Raw genomic sequence first — 13,618 nt, forward strand, 5'->3', positions numbered from 1 at the left:
GGAGGCGGGTGGAGCAGCCTGTAGAGGAGGCCAGCTCTGCACCCACTGACCCCTAAATTGTCGGCGGGATGAACGGTCATGTTGATACAGGGTTTTACAAGTGTCGCACAAAATGATAGATTATAGGGCTTGTCCTGTTCCCTCGTCAAATATACCATCTTGTAAGGGGAGGCCAAAGTAGCATCCGTCACTCAAATTACACACATACTGGAATGCAGTGCTGTGGCTTTGTTCTACTTTGAGTGAGGTTTCTTGTCTTCTAAATTAATGTATACTTCAAATTTTTAACTAAACACCACACATTCTGCAGTTTCCTGCATGCACAATCTGCAGACGGGCAAGACACGGGATGCTGAACAACATGGCCAGAAAACACTGTATCGGGCAAGGATCAGAACCAATCCACTGATCCTCTTTCCCTGGAGGCTCATCCAGCTTTGGAGCCTCTAAGATCCCTGCACGATATATGTCTAAGAACGAGCAATGTCGCAGCTAAGCCCAAGGTTTCATTCTCTGTCTCTGGCTAACCTTCATGTGCGTGAAAGTCAAGTGTGAATAAGAGCTAGTATAGAATAAATATCACCTTTGTGTGTGTGTGAGGTACTATTTTCATATTGAGGAAAAATGGTTCTCTCAGTTCTTACACCTCCATAAATCCTTTATTTGCTTACACATATTACATCTCATGACACATACATACAGTAGAGGTCATTTCATACGTCAAATGATTTCTATTACCTGAATGACAGCTGATGGGATAAGGAGAAGTATACAGTGTATTATTTGGTATCTCAAAAAGGATCTTTGAAGGAAAAGCAAGGAGCCATTTTTTTTATGACTGGAGACAGAACTGGTGGTGTAACCATCCATATAAAATGTGTGCAGCAGCAATAATGAGGTAATTTCATGGTTAAATCATTAAAACATATCACTCAGGGGTTCATTCAGTAAACGTTTTAGCACAGCGTTGGCTCCAGTAATCACAACGGCTCCTTGCTTCACCTCAAGCAGCAGAAAATAAGTTTCCAGGTAGTCCCAAAGCCATTCTGATAGGATTAAGTGCCTTTGATTGATGCCCTGTTGATTAGAGGAGATGCCATTGTGTAACAGGAAGTTGAGGGCTTGCCTCTGCACCCGGGAGGGACACTGCTAAAAGTGTTTCAGAAAGTTCACAGGGGTTGCGCTGTCAACTTAGATGCCTGACCAAATCAAGTTCATTTCAGGTTTAAATGGAGAAGCGTTGTGTGAAGAATCACATCGGTGAAGAAAAAAGCCTGTACCGTCGTACAATCATTGATGCTATAGTTGCATCTGCCCATTTTAAACACAAGTCGCCTGCACATACAAATAAGGTTTAGGTAGCCTGCTTTACCTTCTCTGTAAGAAGGGTATTTAGTGTCTAAAGCTGTGTGGATCTCAAAGGCTGGCTGGCAATCAAATCAAATCCCATCAAATCTTCTTACAGGGGAGGTAGATCTACCGTGCCCTGTTTGACTCCGACTCTTGCCTCCTTAGAAGAAACAAAGGTTGCTTTCACTTTACATCCTTCAAATCAGTTTTATGCTTCATTTATTCTTAAGTTTACACAATTTACATTTTACAATTTCTATGTAATAAACTATATACATGTGAAATCATGCACATTTAAAAGAAGTTATCGTTTTTTGAATTGAATTTTGCTCTAAACACTGGCGTAAATATTATGTATATTACCTTTTTCAGTTATTTTTTTCCCAGGTCATTGGACATAAAGATAACAGCTTACAAGTGTTTTCCAAAGCTGACAATAAAGTTTTCACAATTTCTAGATTCACAACGCCCTCTGCCAAAGCTCGCCTCAAACTTTCCATCCATGAAGACAGTTCAAGTACAAAATTCTCAGACAAAGAATCCAAAAAAATATATGTATATAGATAGATTGCATATTAAAAGAAATACACCCTTACACAACTCACCGGCTCCTTTTTGAGGTAAAAGAACATCAGCCCTTGTTTGAATGAGCGCTATAGTATCTGAGCTTCAAGGTTTGTAACGCAGCATTAACAGACCCTTCAGATTGCAGTTTCCTGCTCTTGTGTTCAAGGAATTCATTCCACAACTCATGCTACTTTAACTGTTAACTAAAAAATAAAAAATAAATCAAACAGAAGAGAATTGTAACCCAGATTACCCAGGTTACGTGGTTATTGTGCCTGCCTGCCCTCCATTCATGGCCTGCTGCTGCCAAAACAGCAGCAGCTAAGTGCATTGTGCAACCTACAGTACCCTATCTGGGCTATTCATACGTAAGAGTTTGTATCTGTACTTTAGCTTGACTTGGAAAATTTGCTTACAACTTATGGGCATATCCAACCATGGTTTCAAACCATACATGACAGAAATGTGTAGATTATTGCTATGCTAAAGGGAAATATATGTTGTCCGTGTTGGTTTTCGATTGTTCATGGTGGAGGAAGTTTCAAACACATCACATCTTCAGAGTCAAACGGCTTCTCTGTTGCAGGCAGAGTCCCAACATTACTTCTTGGTGATGTTTCTGACTCTTCCCTCCTTGGAGGGTAGTTAGGCTGGACTGCAGACCACACCTGACTACACTAGACTAAAGTTAGGCTAGACTGAACCAGGTCAGACCAAACAGGGCTGGACTGGACGGCATCAGAGCGGACAGCACCTAACCAGAGAGAACTAGGCTGGTGTAGATCAGACTAGACCAAGCTAGCCTAGTCAAGCTCCAACTAGACTAGTTGTCAGCGTAGCCTAGATTAGGCCTAACCAGACCGCATTAGTCCAGATCAAGAAGCCCTGGAGGAACTTAGCAGATGGTGCAGGTCTTTGACTTCGCGTCGCCTCCTCCACCACCAGCTTAATAAACACAGAAATAAAAAAAAGATGCATTGATAAGTTATGATTCACAACACTAAACACCTCTATCAGGCCATCAACTAAACCAATATACACAGACCTATTTTTTTTTTTTTTTTTACCTTTCTTGGCTTCCTCTTCTTCCAGTTTCTTCTTCTGATCCTCAATGGCCTTCATCTTTGCATTGTATACCTCAGCCAGCTCATTCCAGTGTGCCCTGTTGTTGTTCAGACCATCAAACATGGGCGTGATCTCTTTGTGGAACCGGGAAAACTCCTGATAAATGAAAGAAATAAATTAAGTATATGTTATTCACTTTATGGGATACATACTGTTGACAGAAGAAGGACTTTTGGCATTGCAAATACACAATATAGCCTACCCCAGTCCTCTAAGTCCAGAGGGACGACCAACACATGTTCACAGTTACAGATGTGTGTGTTCTTGTCCAAATACCATTGTGACAAAGAGCTAATTGACATTCCTCCTGGGGCCAGCTGGGCTCAACAGGTTCATCTCTATACATCCTGTTATTTAACCTCAGACGGTTGAAGCTGCAACAACACATCTGTAAAGCTAATAATGAGACTGTTTGAGAAATTATTTAACTCTAACGGTCATTTTGTAGTCTGTAGGAATGTTTTTTTAGACTGCATTATAGATTAGGTGTACATGTTGGTTTGTGTGCCCACATACAGTTAGTTATTCAGCTTTATCGAGTTGAAGCTACACCTTCCTGACACAGTCTCATTCTAAATTGAACACCAGGCTTTACGAATAAGTATTTATCGCACAGTAGGGGCTTGAAAATGAATGTTATTGCCTTGAAAATAGACGTCGCACTTGTAACTATGGAGTTTGGTTACTTTCACAGTTCACATTTGTAGAGCTGATACTCTTTGAAAGTATCAAAATCGATTAAATCAAACTGAATCAAAACAAACTGTGGACAGAATAAAGTATTTTATGCTGCTTTGCTGAAAATCTAAATCAAACAGAAGCTGGATTCAATTGTTACAGCCCTCTTAGACTGTGGCTGTGTTTAAATTCCATAAGTTACAGATTAATTGTTGCAACACAGAGCACCAACTGGACTCCCTTTTTTTGTGTGCAAAACCCATGTATTTTTTCATGCCTCAAGATCCATCTTCCGACAATCACCTCCCCTTCACTGCTTATAATAATCATACTTGTCTGCAGCTGTGGGGTGCGAAAGCTGTTCATTACCTTGTATACAAAGGAGCACACAAAGTCGATGAAACCACACTGCATCTTGGGTAGCTGTTCGGCACAGTTTCTGTCCATCATGGGCTGAGAGGGACAGAGGAGAGAGTTTCAGATGAAAAACAACCCTGAGAAACCTTTTTTTTTAAATCCTGTAAAAATGAAGAGAAGGCACAAGAGGGATATGACCCTTACAATTGGTTGTTGGTCCAAAACAGTTCTCTCCAAATCTCCTTGTTCCCAGAATTCAGCAGCAACCATCAGAGCCACCTGGAGAGGTAATAGACAGACAGGGGAAAAAAATAATGATACAGAGAAATAATAAAGAGAAAAGGATTGCAAAAACAAAAAAGCAATAAATGAAATATATACATTTCACTCTCAGGACATTCTTATATGTTGTTATTTTCACTTGTTTCCAGGCTACAGTATCTACATTTACATGGGAGGAACAGAGGATCTCTTCTGGCATCTATACATATGAAACCTTTTTGACCTTCTGTGAAGCTTTTAGCATTTGATCTCAAAGCTGAATAACCTGATCAAAGATGGATGACGAGGAGGATAAAATAATGCAATGTGTAGAACTCTATCAGCAAATTATATGATTATTTGTAAAACTAGCTCCTATCTATTTTTTGCTTCTTGTGAGCTTCACTATATATCCTTTCATGAGCCCATGTGAAGGCTGTGAAGGCTGTGAAGGCACCCACCTTGCTCTGTACTTCCCAGGGTTTGGTGATAGCAGACAAGTCACAACCTGTCATCATCATGGCCCTGGAGGTGAGAGACAGACAGTCAGGGGAGAGAAGATGACATCCTGCTACTGATTCTGATGATTTGTAAGGGGGCTGCTTTTGCAGAACTCTTCTCCCCACAATATATATTTTAAAGTTAACTGGACAGAGCTGCCTCAAGAGCTGTAATATCTTCTGCTTAAATCAGTTACATACATGACGATTTCCTTCCTGGTGGAGTTGTTGGAGATGTAGGCAATGGCCTCCTTTTCATCTGGCATTGGCTCAGTGGCATTCACAATGTTTTGGAACATAGTTCTCTTTCTGCGTGGAGACAAACAGATGGCAGAAAGTCAATCAGACCTCAACTGAACTAAGCAAATACATAAATTGATTCCAGAAAATGCACTGGGTCAGCCAAAAGTAGGATCCAGTCACTAACATTACTTTACACCTGTCACTATCTACAGCTGTAGCGTGGTAGCATTCTAGTAGTCCGAGTGCAGTATTTCAGATAACCTACTTGAAGTAAAGGGCCAGATCAGTGGCGATGATGCACACGTCAAACAAGTGTTGCACATTCTCAAACTGGCGCTTCTGGAGGTTGCAGAAGATGTTCAGGCTCTGTAAGGGACAGCAAAGAGTGGTCAAAATGTGTGTGCCTTTTCCTAAATACCACTTAAGTCTGATATTTTTCAAATTTATTGTTATACCTCCTCAGCCATGAGCGTCTTGCTGTACTCCAAATGGTGCCGCTCCATGATTGAGGAGCCATGAAGTTTAGCCAAAGGAGATGCACTCCTGCAAAAAAAAAAAAAAAGGTTGGAAAACATATTGACAACACTGGTTACACACACACACACACACACACACACACACACACACACACACACACACACACAAACACATATGTAATCACCAAAATAAAATATCTTGACTTGCTTTGTCTGGTAGAGGTTGTTGGTCCCTCTGTGGTCGATATCGTGGCAGAAAGCGGCTGCCACCATGGCGAAGGCATCTAGATCAGAGTAGTACCTCCTCAGCTTCCCTGTCTGTAGGCCGAAGAGAAAAATCGGGGATTATTATGTGGAGGTATTTGAGTTTGTGGTTTAGATTGTGACCACCTATAAAAATGTGTAAAATATTTATTCTCATTTGACGCTTATTTCTAGACCTTTTAAATTAAAAAAAAGCTAAATATTGGGCATAGTCAATGCTCATATTAGCTATCTGTATTGATCTCATATTATTATAAGGACTATAACATATGTTATAAGCCTATGCAGGAGGTTCACACAGTCCTGTAAGACATAGCGGTCTGTTCTACAATGAACAGACTGAGCAGTAGGAAAGTGGAGCAGATGAAACAACTTAGATTAGAGGATGATCCTGTTAATTTGTGAGCTTTACAGTTGGGGTTTTCTGTAGAGGCATCAGATGCTGTGCGAGCATTACCTGCAGCAGGCAGAACATGGTGTGGCCTACGTTGAAGCCGTGCCTCCAGTTGTGGTAGGTGATGTCACGGTAGCCCTTCCTCACTGTGTACATCCATTGGGTCAGTGTCTGAGATGGAGAGAGAGAGGGGAAGGGTGGGTTTAGAGAACAGAAAAGAAGAGGCAACAGGCTTTTAGGTGAGCCATGGCCATGACTCAGCTTGATGTACCCGTGTTTGAAAAAACAAAAACGCTCTGCCTTCACAGCTACACTGCCGAGTATCACTCAGATTTGTAGCTGCAGCATGATGTGCCTCCAGAGGCTAATTAACAATCACATCTACTTCTTTCTTCCCAGGAAAATAGACCCATGGCGGATTGCCTGTCACTTGAAATATTGATGATGCTATGAACATTCATCCTTAAGGCACGTCATTTCTATTCTTCACATATTTTGAAGTACCCACATTTTCACATGGATTGCATGTTTGCATTTGCAGAGTTTTTTAATCTAATCAATTCACACTTTTTTTCATACATATTTTAAATAAATACTAATAAAAAAGAAAATAATTATATTCCAGCTGGTCAATAGCAACATCTGCAGAAAGAAATTGGGATATTCTCCGGATGCTAAGGGCTGTTTGCAGTGCCAGCGCCATTAAGAGCATCTTGCTACATTCAAATGACTCGCCTCTGCGGGAACTTTAAACTTCTCAATCACTCCAAGCTCAAAGAACATGCGAATGCCGGCTTTGATGAGGTTGAACTCTGAGACGGGGAAGTCACTGAAGCCAAACGAGTACAGATTCTCTCCGTTGACATTGTCAGCTGGCGGGCAGGTTCCTTTCTGAAAAAAAAAAAAACACGATGCAGCACAAGCAGGAGACATCCATGAATCATTCAGTACTCAAGAAGTGAAGGATGGCTATGCAATTACAATGTCAATCTCAAGATAGTCCACATGTTTCAACAAAACATACCAATAGTTTGTACATGTCTTTCTGGTCGCAGTCTTCAGGCTCCGCGTCAAACTTCTCTTTGGTGTTCTGGTTATATAGAGAGAGCAATCATTTATAACACCATTTGCATTCAGCCCATGAACACGCACAATGTTTTCAAACACTTCAGACAAGTGTTCCAAGCTGTAACCTTGTAAACTGTTATCGTATCATCGTCTCAAATGTTAGTTCCCGAACGGATAAGTGATCCACTGGACCTTTCATTAGTCCTCTTATAGCTGCTATTGGAGCACTGGTACTTAAAAAGCTATGCACGGCACATTAACCTTTGACTACTTTTAATACCTGCTTGAGTGGCCTCAAATGCTAAGTGAGATCAAAGGTGAGAGAAAATGTGGAGCAATGTAAGGTCGGTACTGACCAGAATGGACTGCATCTCAGCTTTGGTGCATCTGGTCTGGTACATGAGCATCTCCTGAGCAATGTCTTTCCTCCACTCCATGCGGTTCAGCCTGTCGTACGTGTCGCAGACCAGCACCGACCAACCCAAGAACTGTGTCAGGGCCTGGTACAAAACAATGAGAGTGAGAAAGAATGAGAGAGAGAAAACACATCCAAACAAGAAGCCACGAGCCGCCCCCACCGCCCTGGTGTATTTCTAATTATTGTTTTTACCTTGTTAATTAAGCCAATGAATGCACTGAGCAAATATTTATAGATACTTTTCATCACTTAGCACATGGGTGGTGCTACAGCAAACTCAATGTATCAAAGCATTATGAAGTTACTGCTGTTTTAGGACATTTTTCTTCATTAACACGCTAATTGCAACAAAATCAGAACAGATCTTTCCTTTTATGAGGGAACCCTGTGGTGTAGACTGTGTAGTCTACACACAGACAGACAATGCCTGTTTGATGGTGAGAGGAAAATAAAACAAGAGAGAGAGAATGTGTGGCACTGACCTCAGTGATCTGTTCATCATGCTCATCAAATGGCCTGCCGTCTTTCCTATTGAAGAAAGTGGCAATGCCCACAATTTCTTCCTTCTTGTTGACAATGGGCAGCGACAACACATTCTTGATGACAAAACCTGTTTCATCCACAGGCTCTTTCTGAAAGACATTGAGATAAAATACTTATATATATGGGAAATATAGGAGGATAACAAGGTGGCCCTAGACAATTCCTATATGTGGATGGACAGTAAACGTCTCCTCACCTGGAAAGTGAAGAAATCATCTGCAGCCACGTTCATCATGTTGCAAATCTGCAGACAGTCACATTAAAAAACATTCAAGTTGAATATCCTAAGTATTGCAACCTATTAGCTGATTTTCTACACAAAAATGTAAGTGACATACTCTTCAAGTATTATCACTTTGCACTGAATGTGTCCCTGTGTCTTTTGTTTCACTTCATTCTTATGCTACTACATTAGAAGAGGACAAGTCTCTGTGCCTATTTCACAAACCAATTCCCTCTCATTTTTCTGGTGATTCTGATAATGAATAGTCCTGCAGCAGCTGGCGAGAGACTTACAAAGCCGTTCTCTGCAACGTAGGTCGGTAGCCCGCTAACCAGAGCCCAGTGATCTGCAGGTGGACCACTGAAAAAGAGAGAAACACACAGAGTGGTGTGAGCCCGAGGGAGCAAATTATTCCCTGAGAAGCAAGTGAAACAAGTGCTGACTCTCGTACATTATGTTGCCTCTGCAGAAACCGCAGAATTGTCAGTGTCTTCTTAGCTTTATATTTAATTTGGGCTCTAAATTTTGTTAATTTGACTCAGTGTGAGATCTGATTTGTACAAAAAATTAAGTTAGGACATTTATTTTGAAATAAGACTGTGAAGAAAGCTCTTCAATGTTTTGAAACTGTATTTTGAAGTATTATTTTGAAATGTGTTGCATTAGTTTAAGTGGATTTGTAGCTAATGCTGCTCACGGTATGACTTTGATTTCTTCTTTGCCTTCCAGGAGGTAGTCAATGATCTTGTAGAAGATGACCTCCTGTATCAAAAAGCAGACGCCTGTTAGAAATTACATCTTGATGATCAAACTCTGTTAGACAAAAGATGAAGGCTGTAAGATTTAAAGTACTACAAAACTGAATAAATGAGGAGAAAAATAAGTTGGTTACCCTGCCGTCTGGCGTTTTTGGTCCTTTATAGGGTTCCACATCTCCCAGTTTCACTGGCCATTCATCATAGAATTCCTGCAGGGGAAAAACACAGAGAATAATAGTTTTTTATGTCTCTCACCATGAATGCTATTTATTATTGAGTATATTCTGCAAAACCAACCTTCTCTTTGGTCATGTCCAACAGACCCACTGAGTATCGCTCGCATAGTAGATAGGTCCTTACAGTATAGAGGGCTTTGTGGAACTGTCTCTCAATGTCTGTCAACTCCTCAAACACTTTACTGGCCGACCAGAGCAGCACCTATAAGCACAAGGACAGCAGTGAATGTGGGTAATTACATATTTGGCTATGGCGTATAGCATGAGATCTGTTTAATGCTTACTACTACTAACTAACGGGAGATGTACCTGACTCCTTCTCGACTCCACATTGAACATGTAGGCTGTGTGATGCTGCAGGGCGATGACTTGAGCAAAGTTCATGTACTTGTGGAAGAGCTAAGGACCAAATGAGATTAAAGGTTTTTATTAATACACAACAGCACAATTAAGACAGGGGAACTTTTCTCCGTACAGTGCCATATGGCTACATTTCCCCCTCCAGCAAAGGTGTGATTTATGAGTATGTATCCTCAGAATATTGCTCACATATGATGAAATATGGATTTGACAGATCTGTTAATATAAATAAATAGGTTGACAAAAAATTCACAAGGTCTTTTAGTTCCATGTTTGGCCAATCTTTCCACAGACTGCACACATTTTGTCCATTCAAGTTCACATTTACAGGATTTTTACCTAGAGTTAACATGTAAAGAGAAAGAGATGATAACGTTCTGTCTATATACACAAAGAATGTAATGTAATATGAGACATGATAATGCATGTTAGAAGTGAAACCCTTTGCCCATGGCATCATTTCCATTAATCCTCTCCTTACATCTCTTTAACTCACAGCTTTTCAGTTTCTGTATAACTGCAAATAGTCTATAAAAACAGAATTTCCATCTGACCCAGTTCAATTTTTATGTAACTGTGCCCCAGTGTGAGTTTATAGCTTCTGAAAAACAAGAGACAGCAGCGAATGTTCTCTGATATAGACTACAGAGATAACATATTGCCAGTTAAATCACAATGCCCTTTTTTTCTTGTCAAATTGACTGGCTCCCACTGACATAATGGAAGTATTTTGCACCCCACTGGTAAAGTGTAATTACAGCAATATTCTTTATTTAGTTGCAAATTTCAAATGGCAGAGCCCAGGCAGTTTTTAAAGTAGCAGACAAGCAACTATAGATATGATGAACAGAGAATTACTGTAAAATCTGGTTTTAGCTGCTTAAGACAAATAAGACTTGTTATAATAACGATACTATAATGGTCAAATTTAGGTTTGATTTATGAAACAGTAAGTGTCAGCAATGCATCAGGGTGTCTGAAACACAACCCTACTACAGCTCACTTAGCAAATCCCTCCGGATAAGAGTGAATTTACATGTTTAAGTGTGTATTCTTACCGCCTCATCCTCTGGAGAGAACTTATCAGCTCCTATTTTGTTTAGTGCAATGGCGACTCCAATGCACTCTTTGTCAGCCACCAGAGGGAACGTGAGCATGCATTTAGTCTTGTATCCAGTCTGTTTATCCACAAAGTCACAGAACTTTTTATTCTGTATTGAGAGAGAGAGAAAAAAGAAGAAAATCAAGTTTGGGATAATGCAAATGTCGATATAAAACAGCATCACTAACACACAACAACACATTCACATTTACACTCTTTGTTTCATTTTTTTGCAGTTCAATGCGATAAGCTCATTAACTGCCTGTCAGATTGAAAGATTCATATTCACAATGTATCTAACATTGACTTTTTCAAAATAGAGGGCAGCATGCTGTCTGATCTCACTTTTAAATAAATAAACTGCAATTTGTTGTTTATTCTGTAATCAATATTCCATTACTGGTTACACTTCCTGCATTCATATTGGTCAATAGACAAGATGGGTAGTATATCATCATATTCAGCTGATTAGTTTGATACTTTGATGAATTGTCTAATAGGGACAATGCTCTTAAGAAAAGATTCTGATATTTTCATGAATCTTGTTGCATACTAAAACTATAATAACAAAAAAAAGTTTTAAAAATGTATAGCAAATAGTATATTACAAAAAATAAACACCCATATGTTTTATCCCTAATTCTGTACCACTAATACATGTCAATACCAGTATTTGGAGCTTGCAATTACACATTCGTTTCTAAATTCAGTCATTTTAGGAGAAACACCTCATAATTTATGTTAGACTACAAATATATAAGTAGACAAAAAAAAACAAAAACAAACAACAAATAAATCAATTTTTTTAAAAATTATCAGTTGCACAGTGAATATAAACAACTGTCGGCTACTTCTTCAGAAACAATAATCTGTGCAGCCTAAATGACCTTCAGCTGACAAAATTCAAGTTTATAAATTAGGGAATTGAAGTAATTTCACTTTCCTAAAAACCCACCAAGCCTGTAGAGGTTAGTTCCACTAATACATTTGCAGAAACATGGGAACACCTCCATATATCTACATTTTGACAGCTTCAGATCCACGCACACATGTTTCACATCCCATCAGGGCGCAGATACAGATCACTGGCCTTGGTAGCCCTCATGCGTAAATATTATGTAAATGAATTGGAATACATACATAAATGTGCTGTTTTGTAAGTTTCTCCTGTGATTATGGTGTGTGTGTATCTGTGTGAGGCTATCTACAGACTGTGGCAACAAAACTACTATCCAAAACTACTTCTCACCGCTGAGACGTCAGGAACATTTTGTGGCTTTTTGGACTGAGCAGTGAAACCGACAACACCCATGTCCAGAGGGAACACAATTTCCGTCTGCGGATGGACCAAGTTTGCCTCGAACTTGGATGTTGGTGTCACGTCAAAGAGGGAGGTGGCGAGCTCGGGTATTCCGTTTCTGGCCCTGCACAGGAAATAACCGACCCTGTCGGCCTGCACGATCATGGCGATTCTTTGAAACACTTTGTGAAGGGACTGCTCAACGGATCCCTGTTTCTGCAGCTCCTGGACCAGCTCGAAGATGATGGCTGCCTCTTGAATAGAGTTCATATCCTTGAACGAAGCAGTGTCTTTGACATCGACAGGCGCGCTGAAGGCGGCGGAGAGCGCATCAGCGCGCAGCTTCTTATCAAAGTAGTCTTTGGCGAACTGCGGGTTGTTCTCCAGGTATTTCTCCACGCTATCCTTGTCTGCCATGTTGAACTCGAGTAGTTTTTAGTTTTTTTCCACTTTTTTCACAAAAGCATCACCTCGCAGGGGATGTGTAGAAATGGAAAGGGGGGAAGCCTTGCTGTGGCCTGCAGGGTTGGGGCGGATCAGTAGCACCCGTTTGCGCGGACGTGCATTCTCCTCCACGGTCCCCGAGGGAGTCTCTAACGCATCCTGTGTCCACCGACGGACAGAATAGGGCAGAGTGCGGCTTAGAGGCTGAACGGATCAAAGTGGCAGCTAATTACAGTGACGTCATGACATTAAAACCCCTGCTCTAAGCGTCCTTAACCCGCAAATCCGAAACGCTGATCAATTTATCTGAGGGAGGAGGCAAGGAGAGAGAGTGAAACTGTCGTCAGGTCAGATGCCAGGTTGGGGATGCATGAGGGAAAAGATGGGATCAGGACACAGGAGAAAATGATGATGGAGGTATTGACCAACAGCTGTCCTGGTTCGAGTCCCCCTTATTCTAGAGCTACAAACACCTTGACACCTTTAGTTCAACCACTGGCTAAGTTGGAGGCCTAAGTGCCTTACTAAAGAGCACCTGAACATGAATTGAATAGAGTTGCTTCATGCCCAGGCCTTATATAAACCAGTTACTGGACTCACACCAGTAGCCAGTTTCCATTCTAACATTTATCTTTTTATTATCAACTTATTTGAGCAAGCAAGGGACATGATATTAGCTTCCTCTGCCTCAAATAACCTCCAAGTGAGCCAACCCTGTATTACCGATGTTCTATCCTTGTTGTTGCTGCTACAGCAGAGGAAGTACCTAAATAGTGTCAGCTTCTGGCAGTGATCAGGTTCAGAGCTATAATGGTAGCCTATCTAATGCTTTAAATGTGTGACCCTACCTGGGTGCTCTAATTTAATCACCATCATCATGGAGGTATCAGTCCTAGAACTGGAAACAGGCCAATTAGTGAGACTTGGACGTCTGAGAACAAGGCTCTAACA

At 40.7% G+C, this 13,618-nt stretch overlaps 1 protein-coding gene across 1 annotated transcript; it reads right to left on the bottom strand.

Moving 5' to 3' along the window:
- Positions 1 to 637: 637 nt before the first annotated feature.
- Positions 638 to 12,858, bottom strand: pde6c (phosphodiesterase 6C, cGMP-specific, cone, alpha prime). Its single transcript, XM_051418150.1, has 22 exons — positions 12,173 to 12,858; positions 10,880 to 11,032; positions 9,771 to 9,860; positions 9,523 to 9,663; positions 9,360 to 9,434; positions 9,165 to 9,229; positions 8,761 to 8,827; positions 8,441 to 8,488; positions 8,184 to 8,333; positions 7,640 to 7,783; positions 7,240 to 7,305; positions 6,951 to 7,106; positions 6,279 to 6,386; positions 5,766 to 5,875; positions 5,537 to 5,624; positions 5,347 to 5,447; positions 5,040 to 5,147; positions 4,800 to 4,863; positions 4,282 to 4,356; positions 4,090 to 4,173; positions 2,985 to 3,138; positions 638 to 2,862 (listed from the first exon to the last, which is right to left on the bottom strand). The coding sequence occupies exons 1-22, from the start codon at positions 12,638 to 12,640 to the stop codon at positions 2,813 to 2,815; spliced, it is 2,565 nt and encodes an 854-aa protein (XP_051274110.1). The 5' UTR covers positions 12,641 to 12,858; the 3' UTR covers positions 638 to 2,812.
- Positions 12,859 to 13,618: the final 760 nt, after the last annotated feature.

Source organism: Dicentrarchus labrax, unplaced genomic scaffold (assembly GCF_905237075.1).
Source record: "Dicentrarchus labrax unplaced genomic scaffold, dlabrax2021, whole genome shotgun sequence".
In the NCBI taxonomy this organism is placed as follows: Eukaryota; Metazoa; Chordata; class Actinopteri; family Moronidae; genus Dicentrarchus; species Dicentrarchus labrax.

Bases quoted from the DNA above. Each gene is read 5' to 3' on its own strand.
- pde6c (XM_051418150.1), bottom strand. From the start codon at position 12,640: ATGGCAGACAAGGATAGCGTGGAGAAATACCTGGAGAACAACCCGCAG. The intron at 8,828-9,164 runs GTGAGCAGCATT...TCTCTTTTTCAG, and splicing joins GAAGAAATCAAAGTCATACC to TGGTCCACCTGCAGATCACT. The intron at 8,489-8,760 runs GTAAGTCTCTCG...GACTGTCTGCAG, and splicing joins ACGTTGCAGAGAACGGCTTT to ATTTGCAACATGATGAACGT.